At 54.1% G+C, this 19,347-nt stretch overlaps 1 protein-coding gene across 19 annotated transcripts in view; it reads left to right on the top strand.

The window, feature by feature from the left end:
* Tmem63c (transmembrane protein 63C) overlaps positions 1-19,347 on the top strand; it is a 95,706-nt gene that overhangs the window by 61,244 nt on the left and 15,115 nt on the right. For 13 of the 19 annotated variants that reach the window (XM_013067097.3, XM_004837138.4, XM_087195121.1 and 10 more), the window contains 14 exons: positions 2,953-3,164; positions 3,705-3,784; positions 4,163-4,244; positions 7,072-7,109; positions 8,539-8,681; positions 10,023-10,071; positions 12,131-12,239; positions 14,218-14,291; positions 14,880-14,960; positions 15,069-15,192; positions 15,829-15,962; positions 17,323-17,445; positions 17,853-18,006; positions 19,174-19,280. In XM_013067097.3, the coding sequence (XP_012922551.2) occupies positions 3,015-3,164; positions 3,705-3,784; positions 4,163-4,244; positions 7,072-7,109; positions 8,539-8,681; positions 10,023-10,071; positions 12,131-12,239; positions 14,218-14,291; positions 14,880-14,960; positions 15,069-15,192; positions 15,829-15,962; positions 17,323-17,445; positions 17,853-18,006; positions 19,174-19,280 (1,448 nt within the window). In that variant the 5' untranslated portion in view covers positions 2,953-3,014. Of the gene's footprint in view, positions 1-2,952; positions 3,165-3,704; positions 3,785-4,162; positions 4,245-7,071; positions 7,110-8,538; positions 8,682-10,022; positions 10,076-12,130; positions 12,240-14,217; positions 14,292-14,879; positions 14,961-15,068; positions 15,193-15,828; positions 15,963-17,322; positions 17,446-17,852; positions 18,007-19,173; positions 19,281-19,347 lie in introns of those variants that run through there. The other 6 variants (XM_021245915.2, XM_021245912.2, XM_021245910.2 and 3 more) reach the window with 4 other exon arrangements.

Raw genomic sequence — 19,347 nt, forward strand, 5'->3', positions numbered from 1 at the left:
ATCCTTTTGTCTTCATTCCCTTCTCCATCCCCACTGCCCAACCCTCCCCAACTCCGGAGAGCAACGGTGCCATGTCCCTGGGACTCCACATGCCTTTCTCCGTGTACCACTGTTCCCGTGCCGCTTCCTGTGCTCCAGGCATTGTTTCATGTGCCTGCTTAGTCTTAGCTCCGTCACCCAGCCCTGGGAAGAGGGCATCAGTGGCTATCACCACCGATAGAGGAGTGGAGTGAGTCATGGAGATAAATTCCTTGCTCAAGGTCCCTGGGCCAGTGAGTTAGAGCTGGGATCCAGGGACTTGGAGCCCATAATGCATGGAAATGCCAGCTCTCGAGCCTGCCCCCTCTTGCTGGGAGCTGGAGTGGGAGACTCCCCCGGACCTGCTTTGCAGATGGGTCCTGTGTCTCCCCCAACACCCCTGGCCTTGGGCTGCAGAGACGTCTTTCTTTTTTATTGTTTGATTCCATTTAATTCAAGTGATTTAACACATTTATTTAAAGTTCAAAAACAGTAAAAATTAATCTCTGATGATAAAGAGCAGAGTAGTGTTTACTTTTGTACAGGGGTTTGAGTGAAGAAAGGGCATGAAGATTTCTGAACTGCTTCTTTAGAGTAGGGAGCTAGAGATGTCACTGTAAAATCTGACACCACGCTAGCATCAGTCATGATATACAGATGATCTGGTCTTATATCTGCCTTTCAGAATCCATGGAAGTGTGTAAAACATATATTTAGCCAGAACCCTGGCTGCAAAGGAGTCCAGAATATCTAGAGTTCTTCCTCTTTTTAGTTTTTACAGGTGACAGGCAAAAGTCAATGTTGCTCACAATAATAGATTCTGTACCTCTTGATGGGTGAACTGAAGTTTGAATAATAACCTTTGTTCTGGGAGGCAACCCTTCCAGTGGCTCTGGCTTTTTCAATGTTTGATGATCTTTGCTTTTCTGCTCTACTTCCTCCTTCAGACTCAAAAACTGTAACCGGCACTTGGAACATGGAAAGACTCTCTTCTTGCTCCAGTGAGAGCCAGCTTTCCTGCTCCTCTGTGCAACTTCCAGGCTCTTCTCCTTCCACCTGACCTCTGGCTTGGGCCAATGGGTGTCAGCCTAGGCATTCCGCTGCTCTTCTTTGCTGCTGTTCTCTACTGCTCCCTGGCCACTGGCTCCCACCCTGAGCCTCCTTTCTCCCCGCTGACCACCCTCCTTTAGCACTCTGGTCCTTTGCCTTAAAGAGACCTCGATGCTGGTGACTTTTGTCTCACATTTATGTCCTGGTCTCCCTCGTGAGCTAAACACTTCCTGTCCAGCTGCCCACTCTGCCTCTCCCTCATGTGTCCACCTGAGCCCCTGGCCACCCACCACCCCTCCCGTTTCCTCCCCGCTCTTCTCTCTCCCATCTGAGCACAGTAACTCTTCTTCCAGTCGCTTAGCTGACTCCTGTCATTCTTTCACATTCCCATCCAATCTGTTAGCGAATCTTGTGGGCACCATGTCAGGGTCCAGCCACTTCCTCCCCCTCCAGTGCTGCCAGCCCAACCCCACTGCATCCCCACAGCCCTCTTTGCTTCTCTCTGCTTGTTGGACCCTCCCCCAACCCCTCTAGTCTCAATCAAAGTGATCTCTTTTTTAAGACTTTTAATTTTATTAATACATGTTTGCAATACATGTAGTTTACATTCATTATAGGGAGTAGGTACATGCACTTAATGTGTCTTGATTCTTTTTATTCCCCTTCTGCTCCCCACCAATCCCTCCCTCTGTCTCTAGATCCCCTTTCCCAATTTTTATTATTATTGCAAAATGATCCTTTTAAGACCTGAATCATGTCATGCCCTCTGGCTCAAACCCTTCCCCATACCTTCCTTCTGCTGTGTAGCCTCAGGGCCTGTTCACTCCCCACCCTTGCCCACCACACTGGGCCACTGGCATCTGGGACTGTGTTTGTGCTGGGAGCAAGCTTTCTGTGCCTACAGGGTTTGCGCCTTCTCTCCTGCAAGTCCCTGGTCAGTGTCGCCTTCTTAGTGAGGGCTTTGTTGAGCTCTGCAGGTCTTCTCCCCACGTGCTGCTGCTTATTGGAGTCTCACGAGGGAGGGCTTTTTATTTGCCGTGTTCACCGATGTATCACCAGGATCTGTCTGGCACAAAGCAGCTGCTCACCATGTGTCTGAATGAGGGAATGAGCCTCCTTCAATGGGAGTGAAGAGACAAGGGGAATGCAAGGTCTGGAGCCAGTTAAAAGCTCCTGGGAGTTCAGAGCAACTTTGCAGATCCATTCAAGCAGCTCCCAGTTGCCTGCAGTTTTCACCCACTCTTCCCACTCTTATTCATGCCTGAAAAATGATGCCCATGACCATAGCTCTGCATTCGAGGCTTACCAGGGTGCCCAGCCTCAGAGAAGGCTCAGGTCCAAGGACAGGTGCTGGTCCACCTGGCTCCAGGGCCATTTACTGAGTCACTGCTCAGTGGCAGGCACTCTGCAACCTCCGGGACTCTTGCTTTGCCCAGAGTCAGGATCAGAGAATTGTAGAGCACAGCTGATCACCAGGGAGTCCCGTTGGCATGGGTGTTCTGTGAGCGAAGTGGTTCTGCCTTCCAATCTGAACTTTTCCGTTCTGGGGTGTGAGCCACCTTTGTGAGATTTGTTGATTTCTATACAAGAAAAGGAGAGCAATAGGAAGACCCATTTGGATGTGCATTTTGCAACTCTCTTTTTAGAAGGGATCAAATGGTATAAAATAAGAACTCTCCTAGGGAACCTGAGCTGTCTGTCCTCACAGACCCAGGTTTGAGGCAGCTGCTGTCACAGTGTCACCTTATGGGCTGGCCCTCCTGTCCTCACAAGACAGCTCCAAGCCTGGCTCTGGCCCCTAGGTCTGATGTGCCCCAGGCCCTACCTGGTAGATGCTCTCAGTGCTCATTCCCCAGCGCCTGAGCAGGCTTCTGTGTCTTGCAGAGTGTGGAGCAGTCCTCAAGTCTGACCTGGAGACCCCTCTGCCCACTAGGGAGGCTCCCAGGATGTCCGTCACACCGGAGGGGCTGAGCCCAGAGTCACAGATACTCAACATGACCGTGGATGAGTGCTTCCAGTCCCGGAACACCGTCCTCCAGGGACAGCCCTTCGGGGGCATCCCCACCGTGCTGTTCCTCAACATTGTCTTGTGGGTGGTGAGTGCTGGGTGCTGTGGGGATGCACGGTAAGGTCTCAGCCAGGGTGGGCTGCTGAGCTGTCACAAGAGACACGCTAGGGGCTGTGGTTATCCAAATGGACTCCCGCCACAGTGATGCAAATGACCTGAATGCCAGTCCTGCCCGGGGTGGCCCAGGTGGGTGGACCCGGGGCAGAAGGTGCTAGAGGAGCAGGCTGAATCCTTGAGGTTCTCTTCTTTGCACCAGTCCCCAAAGTCCATCTGGCCAGTACCCTTGGGATCCCTTCACTTTCCCCTGTTAGTGTTTCCCTGGGGCCTTCTTCTCATCGCTCTGAACAACACTGGCTCCCTCATTTGGCAAACTCTGAGCATCGCTGTGTGCCAGGAAGCTTCTGGGGCTGCGAGTACAGAGTTAAAGGGATTCTCCTTCCCTGACAGAGCTCACCGTTAGGTGGGGGAGCACCCTGGGGACTTCAGGGACCTCTCATAGAAAGCCAGGGGTGGCCCAGGGGAAGGCATTGGTGAACTCTGTAATCCATGTTGCTTTTTTGGCTTGCAGTTTGTCCTTTTGCTTTACTCCTTCCTCCGGAAAGCCGCGTGGGACTATGGGCGCCTGGCCCTGCTGATCCACAATGACAGGTGAGCAGGTCGGGGTTGGGTGGTGGAGCTGTGGCCAGGATGTGGCTGTGCGGTGCCCGAGCTGCAGCAAGGTGACATCCCGTCCCCCGTCACTGCCCCTGCTCTGCCTTCCCTGCAGGAAGGGCATTTGGGGGCAGCCATCTCTGGGTGTGAGACCACATTTTTCTCTGGTCTCAGAGACTGCACTCCAAAGATGCGCTGGGCACCAGGCAGCCGAGGTGATGCCATCTGTACTGAAAGCTTCATGTCCAGCAAAGGAGCTGTGGCTGCTGGGCAGTAGCCACCCCAGTCCTCAGCCCAGGGCATGGCAGGGGAGCAGCACAGGCATCTGAAGCACTCTCTCCTTTTCTGTCCCCTGCCACCCTTCCTGGCTGGCAGCTTGACCTCGCTGATCTATGGGGAGCAGAGCGAGAAGTCGTCTCCCTCGGAGATTTCCCTGGAGATGGAACGCAGGGACAAGGTGAGTGCTGGCAGTGCCTGGCACCCTGTGGGACCCTGGTCCTGGGCAGGCGATCGTGGTGGGCACAAGAAAGAACAAGGCTTGGGCAGAGGCTTGTCATCAGCCAGTCTCTGCTACTTCTGGCAGTGTGACCTCGGGCAAATTCCTCAGCCTCCCCAGGCACCGGTTCCCCATCTGAGTGGGGAGACATTAGCCGTATCTGCCTCCTAGGGTGCCAAGTGAGTCTTAGCTAGTTAGAATATCTTAGATTTTTTTAAATGAATTTTTCTCCTTTTCTCAAATCTCCAACCCTCCCAACAGTTCCCAGGCTGCCCTGCTCCCACCCCTCCCTTGGAGCCAAGGACTCACCTTCTGTTTCACCTGGAAGGTTCTGCCATCGGGCAGGGCTTCTTCACCCTCATGCCCTGCCCCACGGAGCACTGTGTTCTGCTCCCTTCACCTTCCTGTGAACTTCGGGTCCTCTACCCAGACTAGGCTGGAGCACCTGCGGCAGCCCTGGGAACTGAGGACGGGCACTAAGCACAGGGGACCAGGTCCTGCCTTGTGGCATGTTCTTCCCGGCTTACGGAGATGACCAGACAGATGCATTCAGGATGGGGATGAGTGTGTGAGGGAAAAGCAAATAGGGCAGGGAAGGCACTTGACGGTGTGCCGCATTATAGGTGGTGATCGGGATGGCCCTGGACAGCAGACAACACTCGAGTGGGGACTGGAATGCAATGACGGGAAGGGCCGAGAACATCCTGTGCCCCGTCACGGCCCACACTGCCCCCACCCCTCACAGCCGCCTGACGGTGGTCTGTGCTTGCCACTCACCTCCGCTCTCCAGCCTGCTCCAGTGCGGCGTTCACGCATCTCACTCCACGGCCACTGGTGTTCCCCTGCCACCAAAGCCAGTAGGCTTTCTTCAGCCTCGTCTTACCCATCTCTCAAACATGTCTGACCTCGACTGTCCTCCAGCAGGCGCTCCCCTTTGCTTTGTGACATTTTCTCCAGGTTTCTTTCTCCCGTCTCTGTCTGCTTTGCAGGCTCCTCTCCATGCCGAGTCCCTCTGCTGATCCCAGGCCTCTTCACTCTCACCGTCCACTGTCTCTTCCGGGCAGTGACACATTCACAACTTCATTTGCCATCGCTACGCTGCTACCTCCAACTAAGCCTGTCCCTGGGCTCCAGGCCCTCTGCCCAGTAGCCTTCAGAATCACTCCACATGGATATCACAAACGCATCTTGGAGTCACGATGTCCAGAACACTCTGCGGGACCTTCCACGCCCCTCTTCCCTAGGTCCCTGGTCTCGAGCCCTTCCCACTCACTGGCCACCCTTCTTGCTCCTGTGCCGGCCCCGGCGCGTGGCCCATTCAGTACCGAGCTGTGCTGCCTTTACCCTCCAGTTTTGTTTCTCTCCGTCCTGTCTCCCTGCCCCTTTCCTGGCCTCTATCAGTTTCTCGCTTTGGTGACGGAAGCAGCTCTAAGTCATCCCTATAGGGCCACACTTGCCCCTACCCCATCCACTTTCCACTGGCATCCAGAGCCATCCCATAAGTGGGGACACAGCTTCCCCTGCGTAAACCTTCCTGATGCTCCTACGTGTCTTCCTAATGCTCTTGCAACAAATTGCAGATGCTGTGCCATGGCCTGGTGGTTGGATCTCTTGTCCCTGGTCCAGTCTACTTCCCTCTACTCAATTCCCCATCCCCAGCCACCTTGGTCGCCTTTGGGGTCCTCTACAGTGCCACCTCCTTCCCACCACAGGGCTTTTCCCAAGCTCTTCTCTCCCCCACCCCCAGTGGCCTCTCTGAGTTACTCCACACTTGGTTCAGATTTCAGCTCAGGCACTGATTCCCTGGGAGACTTGGCAGCTGGCCCGATCCAGATTCTTTTGTTATGAATGCAAGGAAAAAATGTTCCTTTCCTTGAATACCTTGAGCCCTACCTCTACTGACCCCTCACCGGCTCCATCGGTCCCTATGTCTGTGTCTCCTGGTGTGAGTGGGCAGAGTTTGACGTGCTCATCACCGTGTCCCAGTCCCCAGTCCAGCCTGTCGCGTAATTAGCATCTGATACACATCTGTAGCAGGAGATTAATACACAGAACCATATTCCTTCCTTTGCCATCTCTCCTGGCCTGGCCCTGCCCCACCCCAAGTGCGACGCCTCAGGCAAGCTGCTTGGTCTGCCAGAGGCCTCCGAAGGAGGGAGCACAGCAGCACCTCAAGGTGGTACACGGGTCACTTTTAGACACAAACTGTGGTCTGTCTTCCTTTCTTTACAATGACAAAAGGATTATTTTATTTTTAAATATCTAAGAGAAATTATGGCACAGTACAGAGGGTAGAAGTTCAACTAGAACAGGAAGTGCAAGGAGGTGGCCTCTACACCTGCTGGGGGCCTCAGCAGGGCCTGGTTCTCACCGGAGTGGCTGGAGCAAGTCACGACAGCTGTCATTCATTGCCCTCAGCTGGTGAGAATGGGGAGGACAAGGACCGAGCGAGGTCCAGGGAGCTGACGGCTGTCATTGGTTCTCATCAGCTGAGCTGGCTCCTGGAACCAGTGGCCAGTTCCTTCCTGTGGGCAGGGGAAAGAGGAGAAGAGAGTGTGTGCAGCCACCTACCTAGTGAACCCCATTTCCTGTATCAGGATGGCAGGGGCATCCACTCACTTCCAGGGAGACATCTCCCTCAGCACCCTCCCTGACTCCACAACAGGCCTCAGGCCCCTGCTGAACACTGCCACAGCTGCCTGGCCCACCTACAACTGTGGGTCCCCAAAGCTGGGTGAGGCAGCCAGGCACCTTGGTTGGTCTCACGGTTCCTCTCCTCTCTCCCCAGGGCTTCTGTTCCTGGTTCTTCAACAGCCTAACCATGAAGTAAGTGCCTGTGCTCTGTGAGCCTGTGACAGTGAGGTCATGGAGGGGCGGAGTCTCTTGTGAGAAGGACCAGCCTCTCCTGGGATGATTCCCTGGAGCCGTACCCCCACACCTCCACCCCACGCCGCCTCCTGCCTCACCCCATGCAGGCAGACAGTGCTTCCCAGAGTTACAGCTGGTGAACGGGAACTGGATGTAGTTTCTCACCCGGGCCACCCCTGCCACAGTGTGCAGGGAAGGAGCGCGCATAATAGTGGAACCATTACTCCCATGTGTATAAACCTGAGTCTGAACTGCACACCAGGAAAAGAAATCCTTTCTGCATGCTGTTTGCTTGATTTCTGTGCACATAACTTGATCATATTTGTCCGGAGGGAGCAAACTCATGGGGCGGAAGGGCGGACTTCCTCTCTGCACCTGGGTTACAGGGGAACATCTCTGTCCACCTCCTCTTCAGGCTTTCTGTAGTTCAAAACTCAACTTGGCCACGACGCAGGCCTCAACACACCTGCTTTCTCCTGATTCCCCAATACTGGCCAATGCTTTAGCTGAGCCTTAGCAGAAGTCTCTGCCTTTGGTGCCTGCACACGCATGCACACTCACACGTGTGTGTACACACACACACACGTGCACACACCTCAGCCCTGCATGTGCTCAGAGGCCTGCATGATCCTGGGCTCTTATCCACCCTGCCCTGCCTGCCCTTCAGACTGCTCTTGCCTGGTGACACCTGCTTTGGGGTCCAGCCCCACTGCTTCTTGCAGGCCACATGTATGTGGGGCTTGAGCAGGGGTGTTAGTGTGGTTCTTTTGCAAAATAACTGCCACCCAGTCTACTTGGAGAAACAAAGGCCAATACGACTCTATATACCATCCATAATGAGGGAGCTATAATTTGCTAAACAAAGGCACTCAGGAAAAAGAGAATGAATTCCAACTGGGGCATTCAGGAACATGTAGTTTTGAGCTGGATCTTGAAGGATGGGAGAGGTTTTGACAGTGAAGGGCATATCACAGAAGTCAGAAGTTTGGGGGAGAGATGAATAAGAAGCATCCTACTCATTTTAATTTAAGGGATTCAAATAGACAGCTCTTTATGTAGGATGCATCTCCATATCAGTAGTGCTTTGCCCAGCTCCTGCCCCCTAGGAAGTACTCAGAGTACTAGCAGAAGTAATGAAAGGATAACTGAGGCCTGATATTGACAGCGCACCCAGTTCCCATGTGTGCACACATAATGTGGCCTTTCTCTTCCATGTATCGGTGAAGCATGCTGACGTGCACTTCTGGGGCCTTGAGAGGAAGGGGAGTGTTTCCATAAATAAATAAAACTTAGGGGTGGCATGGCCATCTTCCTTCCCTCCTCTACCCTCACCCCTAGCCATGGCCATGCTGGCTCCTGAGAACTGTCCTTGTTGTGTCTCTTCCAGGGACCAGGATCTGATCAGCAAGTGTGGGGATGACGCACGCATCTATCTCACGTTCCAGTATCATTTCATCATCTATGTGCTCATCCTCTGCGTCCCTTCCCTGGGCATCATTTTGCCCATCAACTACACTGGAACTGTTCTGGGTAGGCAGGGTTCAGGGGCCTGGCACTACAAGACCCAAGAGGCAGCTGGAGAGGTGGGACAGAACTTGGGCCTTGGGGGTCAGAAAATCTGGATTTTAATCCCTCCCCTGGACGGTAGCTGTCAAGTGACCTAGACAATCCACACTTCAGGTCCTTCACCCAGAGGCCGAAGATTGGCACATGGCAGCCACATAGCATCATTTCAGTCTAGAACTGTTTTCTCACATCCCTACTCTGCACCTGGCCAGGACGCGTGGCCCACTGCAAAGGTCCCTAAACACTGCTTCTCCCTGTAGCCACCCTGATGGACATAGCGCATAAGCACAATACTAGTCTCCTGGGACTTGTGCCTAACTTACTGTGATGGGGTGCATCCTCTTACAAGACAGCATTGTGAGTGAGGGCTGGGCTTTGAAGTTAGAAAAATCTTGGCTCTACAATTTTTCCCATATTTGCTCCCTAGAAAATATCTTTGCCCAAGTTAACAAATTAATTGACTTCATATTGGACAAGTCAGCCTCTACAGACCTCGGTTTCCTCAGTGTCTTGGGCACTGGGAGATAATGACTAGTGCCTAGCATGGTGCCTGACACACAGCATGAGCTCTGAGACCAGCTGCAGTATTCCACTTAGAGTCATAGGACAGACAGGGCTGCAGGAGGACTGAACAATGAGACAGTGAGTGGTAGCACTGTCACTGTCCAGGTGGCCACCAGCTCTATATTCCTCAGATTTCTGCCTGTTTCTCCCCACCCTTATGTAGACCTTACTAGATGCAGTGTAGTACATCGTCTGGGGCACCAGGTTCCACCACCAGTGTTAATAACTTCCGTCTCCTGTCTTTCCGGATTCTCATCCCAAGAGCTACTGTGTGAGCAATGATGGTGTGATGCAGGATTCTTAGACACATCTCACAAAACCTGGAAGTGTCAGAACCAACACAGTATACTTAGCCAGAAGGGTGTACTCTGTTTGAGGAGGTGTCCCATTTTCTGGAGTTCTGGGTTCTTGCTGTGATGGTGACTGGTGTTGCTAATCCCTTCTTTCTACCCATGGCTGGACAGCCAGTCCCTTTAGCTAGAATTTACTGGGTGTCTGCTATGCACCGTCTGCCCTAGGGACACCTGTGAACACATGGTCTCACCGGACACCCAAGAGCCCCAATCAGCAGTACTGGGAAGATGAGTTTTTGTTGGAAGCTGAAGAGCTGGAAGGAAGGGCACATTGTAGCAAGTGTCTTCAGGACCTGGGCGTCCATTTATTCAGGAGCCTTCAATTCCAACCTCCTCCCCCACCAACACCCAAGGAGCCTCTCAAAGTGGCGTCTTTCTTCTCTTTCAGACAGGAATAGCCACTTTGGTCGGACCACCATCGTCAATGTCTCCACAGAGTAGGTACCTGACTTTCCTACCTCCCATTCTACTGACTGGACATTGGTGGGGAAAGAAAGTCCAGTGTATCAGTCCACAACCTGGGCACCAGTGCTGATGAGAGGCCTAGTTTCCTTGGGAATCTGGGTCCTGAGTGCATGCTGGAAATTGCCCCTTTTTTGGTGGAAAGGACTCTTAGAGCCTCATATCCTCACCTGTCAGGAGTGGAACCAACGAGATTGGCCACTCCTGAGGACTGGAGAAATGGTCCAATCCCTTAATATATACAGCTCCAAAGAGCCAGCAGGGATCCTGTACCAAGGAGAGGTTTAGGGGATTGTCTCCCTGCTCAGCATGGGTTCAAGTCAGTCCTCGTGTCACCGAGTGACTTGTGGATCTCCCAGTCCCCCCGTCCCACCCTGGCACTCCTATTCCTGCAGCAGAGAGACCAAGAGGAATGTATGACGGATTCATGTCCCACCTTTGCCAGCCACTGGCCCTGGACCCAGGGCAACGTGCCCTCCGCCCCTGAGCTTCGGGCCGCACCCATGGAGGGGAAGAGCTGTAGGACAGAATCTCTATGCCCATGCCGCTCACAGTCCAGCTACCTGTGGCTTTCAGCACTAGCCAACCTGACCAGTGGCCAGATCAACCTGTCCTGAGTCAAATACAGCCCTGCCAGTCCACTGGGGGCTGCAAGGAGTCTTGTCCAGGCTTGGTGCCCTCCTGACAAAGCTCAGAAGTGCTCCCTGCAGGTGTGAGTGGGCTCACATGATCCTGCCCCTAGCCCTGCCCCGCCACCCCTGCACTCTGCCAGCAGGCTGCTTAAATCACAGGACAAACTCTCAAATCACAGGACGCGGTGTGGCATCCTCTCCCTCCCCTTTGAGCCGGCTCTGCCCCCAGTGCTGCCACCCAGAGCACAGCTCCCAGATTCTTCCCTAAGTCAGTCATTCTGAGGTGCTGACACCTCCCAACAAGTGAATTCTAAAAGAGCCGTAAAGAGCTCTGTGTGCAAGGCTCCATACCAGCCATGGGCTGGAAAGTTCCCTAGAGACCATGGACCCTTGCCCTTCTGCAGAGACGGAGCCACCTGGCATCTAGCTAGCGGGGAGAGGCATGTGAAGGCCAGGCACTAGCACAGGGAGTGGAGGTATCTCGAAGCAGAGCAGCCCTTTTCTCTTCCTCATGCCGCGTGACAGGGTGGGCCCCACTCCCCACCAGTCATTCTGACTCGAGGCCTTGGGACTGCACCCCACAGGCTGCCAGCTGGGATGGAAACCTGGCCCAGGTGCCCCCTGGCTCCTCTCCCCCTGTGCCCACATGGGGCCCTGCGTCCTCCTCACTTGGCCTTCTGGGCAATTGTGGGGTGAAGTATCTCAGTCCCTCAGCAACTTTGGGAACCCCTTTCTAGCACTGCCACTCCTGTGAATGACCCGGAGCAGGTCACCGGCCACTCTGGCCCTCGTTTCCTTGTGGGTAAAATGAAGATAATCATGGAACTACCCTGCAAGGCACTGGAAATCCAGTGAGAGAAAGACATAAAGAACTTAGTCCCAGCCAGATGTGGTGGAGCACACCTGTAACCCTGGCACTCTGTAAGGTTGAGGCAGCAGAATTGAAAATTTGAACCCAACCTGGGGAACTTAGCAACTTAGTGAGACCTTGTCTCAAAAAATAAAAAAAGGATTGAGTACAAAAGGCTCTGGGTTCGGTCCCCAGTACAAAAAAGAAAAAGAAACAAAGAGAGGAAAGAAAGCACTCATAGAAAGAAAGAAAGAAAAGAAAGAAAGAAAGAGAATTTAGTCCCATCCTGGATATGGTACATAGTAAACACGCAATAAGTATTACCATTAGTAGGGGCCAGGCCCTCTGAATAGCACTAGTGCCCCGTGCAGGATGCCTGAGAGTTGGGGCTCTAAGAGGGGGCCTGGGGACACTGTGAGTAGAGGAGGAGGCCTGAAGACACCACAGTGGGAGGAGGGCTTCCAGCAACACCATGGTGGCGGAGGGGTCCTGGGTCACCCCGGTGGCCTCTGGAAGCCCACAGCACCGCCAGCCTCTGCTCCATTCTGGCAGGAGTAAGCTCCTGTGGGTGCACAGCCTCTTCGCCTTCCTGTACTTCCTCACCAACTTCGTCCTCATGGCCCATCACCGCTTGGGGTTTGTGCCCAAAAAGAGCCAAAAGGTGAGTGCACGAAGAGCCCCCTCCCCAGCTGGGCCAGCACCCCAGCCTGAGAAGTCCCAGCTCAGCACCCGGAAGGTCTCCCCCGCACAGGGGCAGGCCCCTCCTCTTAGCCCGTGCATGGTCGCTGCTCTCACCCCTGCATTCTACCCTCCCTCCAAAGTTGTGCCATTGAAACTTTTCACACTGCTTAGTGAATAGCTGCGGCCAGCTACCTCCTAGCCATTCTGCAATCTGTCTTCCTTGTCCTGCCCCTGGCGTATCCACACTACATGGGTCTGGGGGACCCCTGTCCCCTTCCCAAGCAGACCCTGAGACCAAGGCTTGAGTGACATTTATTTATTTGGGAGGAATCTCAGAAAAGGCCAGCTCTGAGTAGGGGGGAAGCAACGGGTACAAGGATCTGTCGCTGGGCAGCTCAGCAGAGTGGCAGCCGGAACTTACTGCCTGGGACCCGGGAACTGGTGTAGAACATGCACCCTAGAATGCTCCCAGGCTGGAGGTGAACTGTCAAGGGTAATTTCTCCCAAACTCTCTGTCCACCTGGCTGAGGGCTGTGTTGGGGACTTTGACGCTTCACTTCTTGTCCTGCATATAAGCTGAACACAATCCCAGGAAAGAGCCCTCCAGCAGACTCCCATGTTTGAAGTATGTCACGGCCTGTGGAGTGCAGAAATAAATGCCAAGGAACTATGGGTGGACAATGGCAGGGCCACCTGCCCAGATCAGGGCCTGGTACAAGGGTAGGGGCCTTCCTGGGGCCCATGATCTGCAGGAAGAGAAACCTTGCAGATGTTCATCCTTGGCTCTGCATTTAACCTGTTATGGCTTCAGTGAAGTAGGGTCTGTGCTTTTGAGCTGCCCATCCTAAAGGACTGAGTCACTTTAACCCACCCGAGTGCAAAACCACACTCCCTGAAATGTCACCCCGACTGCTTCAGCCCACCAAGCATGGAGCCTTGGGCGCTCCTGACCAGTCTGGACTCAGCTACTTCAGCTTCTCTTACCATCATCAAATGCTTCTACCAAGACCCTCATCTCTTACAGCATAGTTTACCAGACTTGGTAAACTTGAAGGTGATGGTGCAGAAAGACATTTCCTACCCAGATAATAAAATAGGAAGTTTGGGAGAGGACTTCTCAGTCTCTCCCCAGAGTCTTGCTGTGTTAGTTTTTTGTTACCATAACAAAATACCTGAGACAATCAGCTTAAAAAGAGGGAAGGTTTATTTTGGCTCACAGTTTAGGAGGCTTCAGTCATGATGAGGAGGCCCTATTGCCTTTGGGCCTGCACCAAGCCAAGGTGCCATAGCAGGGGAGGCTGCTACCTCATGGCAGCTGGGAAGCAAAAAGAAAGAGGAGGAGAAGGGGCCAGGATCCCAGTGTTCCCTGTGAGGCACACCTCCAGGGACCTGAGACTTCCCATGAGGCCTACCTCTTAAAGGTTTCCACGAGTTCCCGGTAGCACCAAGCTCAAACCAAACCTTTAAATCATGGGCCTTCGGGAGACATTCCAGGTCTAAACCATAGATTGCTCACCCTACCTCCCCTATGCTGGCTAATGGTAAGGATTTCCCTGGCAACATGGGGCTTTATGCTGGAAGGGGTGGAATGGCAGGGAGACTCAAAATCACTGCAGGAGCTGCATCTACAGGAAGTGGTGTAAGCAGCTGTTTTTAGCCATGAGCTGTGGTCCTGGCCCTGTCTGCACCTCTGGCTTTCCCTCCCTTCACAGCTGTCTGTGTCAGGAGCCAATAGCTGGAACACAGAGAATAAGAAAGGCACAGTTTGCTGACCTCAAGGCTACAGGGCTCAACTGGGACAAAATGGCCAGGGAAGCTGGCTCAGGGCTTGCTCACCAGGGAGGCTCTGGGCATTAGGCGGAAGGCCTGCTCCCCAGGGGCCTGGGCCACCAGGAAATGACTGGAATTTCTGTGCAGAGAAGCACAGCCTTCTCTCTCCATTTGCCCTCCCCACCTAGGTCACAAGGACACTAATGATCACCTATGTGCCCACGGACATCCAGGACCCGGAGATGGTCATCAAGCATTTCCAGTAAGTGATGCGGGTGGGCCGAGGTGTGCATCCCATGGTCCTGATAACCACACCCGCCCTCATGTGGGTTGGAATTGGCCCAGGGTGGTGGGGCTAGGAACACCCCTGGTGGTGGCCCTTCCTGGACTCAACTCAGTACTGACTTTTCAGAATGGAGAGAGCCACTGGGGCTGGAACAAGGTTCTGGATTCAGGGACTTCCTGCATAGAAGGGGTGTGAGGCTCCAGATTCTGAGCCCAGGGAGGCCCTACACCCTGCTGTCTGGGCCCCAGCATCGTGAGACCTCTTCAGTGACCCCAGGTTCCTGGCCTGAAGGAGACTGTCCACTGAGCTTATTACCTCTCTGAGCAGCTCTTCCCTTGGTCCCTACTGGTCGGAACTCTTCCTTGGCCCCATTCTTGGTCATCTAGGAAGGATGCAGCAACTCAGATTACCAGGGTCCAAACCCTGAAGGTAGTCCAGCCTTCAGAGCAAGCTCCAAGGCAGCCCCAGGCAGCCAATCCCCCCAGCTCAATGGACTGTCCCACCGGGAAAGGGTGAGCAGAACATCCCCAGCCCCACGGGCTCAGCATCTGTGTCTGGCTGCAGCGAGGCCTATCCAGGGTGCGTCGTGACCAGAGTCCACTTCTGCTATGATGTCAGGAACCTGATTGACTTGGACGATCAGAGGTGAGGCCTGGGCGGGGGCTGTCGGGATCTGGGCTGGGGGTACAAGGGGAAGGTGGGGCTCTGCTGGGCCCTGATCCAGAGATACTCCCTCATTGCCTGTGCTGACAGGCGCCATGCCATGCGGGGCCGGCTCTACTACACGGCCAAGGCCAAGAAGACTGGGAGAGTAATGATCAGGATCCACCCCTGCGCCCGCCTGTGCTTCTGCAAGTGCTGGACCTGTTTCAAGGAGGTAACTGGCAGGGCTGTGGGGGTGGCAGGGAGGGGAGCCCTGGTGCTCTGGGATCCATCCCTTGCCCACACCCTAGGGCCCCAGGCCTCATTCCAACCCACCCCAGTGCTTGAGCACAGCCCCCTCCCTCCCTTTCCACCAGGGCCCAGCTCCCTGTTGAGCATATAGAGGAGCTCAAGCCTTTCTTGGGGCCATCTCCAGGGACAGAAGGGCCAAAACACAGCAGGCTCCCTGTGTTCCTCAGATTCCCAAAGACATAGGGCAAGGCTGGCTGAAGGCCACAGATCCACCTTATCCCCAACCAGTAGGCTAGAAGGGGTCTCAGGACTTGGACTTGAGGGCAGTACTGGACTCCAACCAGAGCAGAAAGGGAATTGCCCCCTCTCCTGACAAAGCTGTGCATTCTCTTGTCTCTCTGGGGTTTACCCAAGTCTGAAACTGGCCCCCATCCCTGCTGTGCCTCACTGTCCCCAGATAAGAGCAGGGAAAAAATGGCAGAGTCACCCTGTGGCCGTTCTAGAGGTGGCTTCAAGGCCAAACCCCCGCTTCCAGGCTGCTGAGTGGACAGGTCCCCAAGTCCAGCAGAGCCTTCCTGGGACTCTGGCCTCTGGCTCTGAGGGCCGCCTCTTGCCCCAGGTAGATGCAGAGCAGTATTACAGTGAGCTGGAGGAGCAGCTGACTGATGAGTTCAATGCCGAGCTCAACCGTGTGCGGCTGAAGCGTCTCGACCTGATCTTTGTCACCTTCCAAGACTCCAGGATGGCGCAGCGGTGAGCACTGTGCAAGCAGTGGCTTGCAGCCCCCTCCCAGCCCCAAGGGTGGGCCTCTGCTTCTCTCCTCCATCCTCTCCAACCCCATTCCATCCTAGGTGAGGAGATAGAGCCTTCCTCCAGCTGCCTGTTCTTAGCTCCTCCCTGCTCTTCATGGGCAGTGCCATCTTGCTTTCCAGAGTGTGGCCATACCTGTTTTCTCAGCTGCTGGGGCTCAGCTTGTCTCCCAAGATGCCCAGGCCCTGCGCCCTCACTCTATATGTTCTTGCTTCAGTACAGAGGTGGTGAGCATAGCCTTTGACCTCTTGACTTCTCTTCCAGGTCTTGCTAAGAATGATAGTCATTTTCCCTTATTGCAAATATTGCTCCTTTTCCTTGCCACAAGTGAGAGGGTCAGGAGAGAGAAGCCTTACTTGCCTTTCCCTCTCTTCTGTTGTAGGCCTCCCCTAAGTCATAGCCCTGCAGCCCCTCTGTGTTCTCCCCCAGCCTCTGGCAGCCTCATCTCAACAAAGAATAAATTAGGTCCACTCTGGAATGCTCCAGAAGGATCCTTAGGACTGGACTAAATAGTTTGGAGCTGCAGGATCAGTCTCCGAAGGCTTGTGGGGACCTCCTGTCCAGATGGGAGCTTGATAATGCATAGCATTGTCCTCACGACCCCCCAGCCCTGTATAAGAATAGTGGAACACACTAGATTTTAATTGTAAATGAATGGTGCACAATTTTACAAGTCCCTTATACTCAAACTTCTTACCTGTGCAGCGTCACTTCAATTCCCCTCCCAGAGGACTGACAAGGGATACACATAATCTGTTTAATGTGTATGCTCTATAAAGCCATGCGCCTACACAAGATAATACCGTTCATTTCCTGAGACATCACCACTGGGTGTCGAAGACCTGAGGCTAAATTACTGCAGAGTGTGAGTTAGAAGGTCAAAGACAGGGCTCCAGTACCAGCACCACCCTCTTCAGTTGCATCTCAAGGTACCTCAATTTAGGAATCTGCAATTGAGATTCTGTTAAATCACCAGTGAGCACCGTGTCAGACGGGTACACAGGAAGAACTCAATAACCAGGAGCTATTGATAGTAAGATGAGGCTAAATTAATACCTTCTCATCAACCACAAAGGAAGAGCACATCTCTGATGCCTCTGCTGATAGCAGAAAGGCAGAAACTGAGAACAATGCGGCTCCCTCCTCTTTCTGGACAGTCCAGGCACCCTCAAATGTCCCTTTCCTGCAGCTTTGGGGGCTTAGGAGCTGTCCACAGTGGCCCTAGGACCCTGGCGTGTGACCCTTCAAGGCTCATCCTCCCACCCCGAGACCTCTGTATCCTCCCCGTCTCCCCTCTCTGCAGTGTCCAGGAGGATTACAAGTACATCCATTGTGGTGTGCACCCCCAGCAGTCCTCAGTGACCACCATCGTCAAATCCCACCACTGGAGGGTCGCTCAGGCCCCACACCCAAAAGACATTATCTGGTAAGCCTTTTCATCCCTCCCCTCTCCATCCTTCCCCTCTCCTCCAAGCTGTCCTCTGAGCCTGAAGAAGACAACCAGACAGGGAGCCCCAGTATTATCCAAATACCTTTGCCACTGGGCCATGCCATGTACTTCCCAAATGTCACAGCCTCTGGCCACCCCAAGCTCACCCCACCATGAGCATGGAATGCCCCCAACCTTTGGGGGAAATGTCTGTCTGCAGAAGGAGCTCAGATCCATCTGTGAGATATATTCTAAGCCATTGCAGATGTGTGACCAAGGGGAAGCCTGGAGTTGCAGGACAAAGGTCTGGATCCACAGCTGCCATGCAGGAAAGAGCACAAGGGCTCTCTCTAAGGGCTGGATCCAGTGTCCTAAATGCACCTCCCTCCTCCATCCCTCCCCAGGAAACACCTGTCCATCCGCCGCTTCAGTTGGTGGGCCCGCTTTATTGCGATCAACACCTTCCTCTTCTTCCTCTTCGTCTTTCTCACCACGCCTGCCATCATCATCAACACCATCGACATGTACAACGTCACCCGCCCCATCGAGAAGCTCCAGGTGCCTCCTCTGCTCAGGCCAGGCCTGGGGGGCCCAGGGAGATCAAGGAAGAACACAGGCGAGGATGGGATGGGGGAGCCCATATACTGCCAACATGCCGGAGGTGAATCTGTGTCGGTGCAGAATAGAGCTTTTTATGCTGAGTGGGATGAATGTGGATCACTGCCCGCCTTAGTGACAGGTGCTGGAGAGGGAAGGGAGACTAGGGGAGCTGCTCAAAGGTCCTGGAGTGAGTTTGAGGATGGGTGGCCCAGTCGGTGTGGGCTTAGAGAGCTCTGTTAGATCAGGCCACTTGGGCCAGGCAGGGGTACGGAGGGCATGGCAGGTGTGAACATCTCTGGTCTCTCCAGGTTTGCTAGGGCTGAAATGTCCTGATATGGCTGGGGGTAAGGAAGAGTGGGGTTAGTCCCAGCATAGCCTGTGAAGAGGAGGGACCTTTGGATCTGTCTCCCTCACCTCCAGACACCTTCTCGCCCAACCTATGGGGGCAGGAGCCATCCCTGAGGTTAGAGGACACTCCTCCTGACAGGCACTGCCCTGAAACCTGGCCCACTTCTGGTTCTGCTGCCTCAGTGCTGCTCTGATGAGCTAGAAGGCTCCTCCTTCTTCCACACAGCCCCTTCTCTCTTCCCAGCAACACACACACACACACACACACACACACACACACACACGTACGTTGAGCCACACCACTTCTTTTGCTCCTTTGGCCCCCAGTCACCCCCTCACTGGGGCCCCACTGCAGTCCCTGAGGATTCCCCGTTCCCCACCCTCGCTGGACTCCCCTGCTCCTCATGCAGTGTCAGCCTTGTCACCCTGAGCTGTGTGACAAGTGAGTGACAGCAGCTGACTCTGGTGTTAAGAGTGAAGTCATCAGGGAGAGCTCAATCTGCCCTTCCGGTGACCATGGCATAGAAAGCCTAGTCCCCTGGGGGCTCCACTTGACCTTGGGGTGTCAGCCTCTTCCTCGCTCCAATCAAGTAGACTCGTGCTCAGGGAGGCACCCAAGAAAGTCTGGGCTCACTCGGTAGCCTCAGGAGCAGCAAGCCTGCTCAGTCTGAACTAGAGGTGAAGAGGCAGGGGTAGGGAGAAATCGGGACAGCCTGCCAGAGGAAGGGGCTTCTTGCATTGATGTTTCTCTTGTCCGTCTCCTTTCTGCCCCTACAGAGCCCAGTTGTGACCCAGTTCTTCCCCTCCCTGCTGCTCTGGGCCTTCACGGTGATAATGCCTCTGATGGTCTACTTCTCTGCCTTCCTTGAGGCCCACTGGACCAGGTAAGCTGGGGTCCTCCTCTCCTAGCCCTTCTCTTTTCCCCAGTCTCCCCTTCCCTATGCCCTACCG

The sequence above is a fragment of the Heterocephalus glaber genome, unplaced genomic scaffold (assembly GCF_053883595.1).
Source record: "Heterocephalus glaber isolate CG9 unplaced genomic scaffold, H.glaber_assembly_v1.0 deba00001608, whole genome shotgun sequence".
Classification (NCBI taxonomy): domain Eukaryota; kingdom Metazoa; phylum Chordata; class Mammalia; order Rodentia; family Bathyergidae; genus Heterocephalus; species Heterocephalus glaber.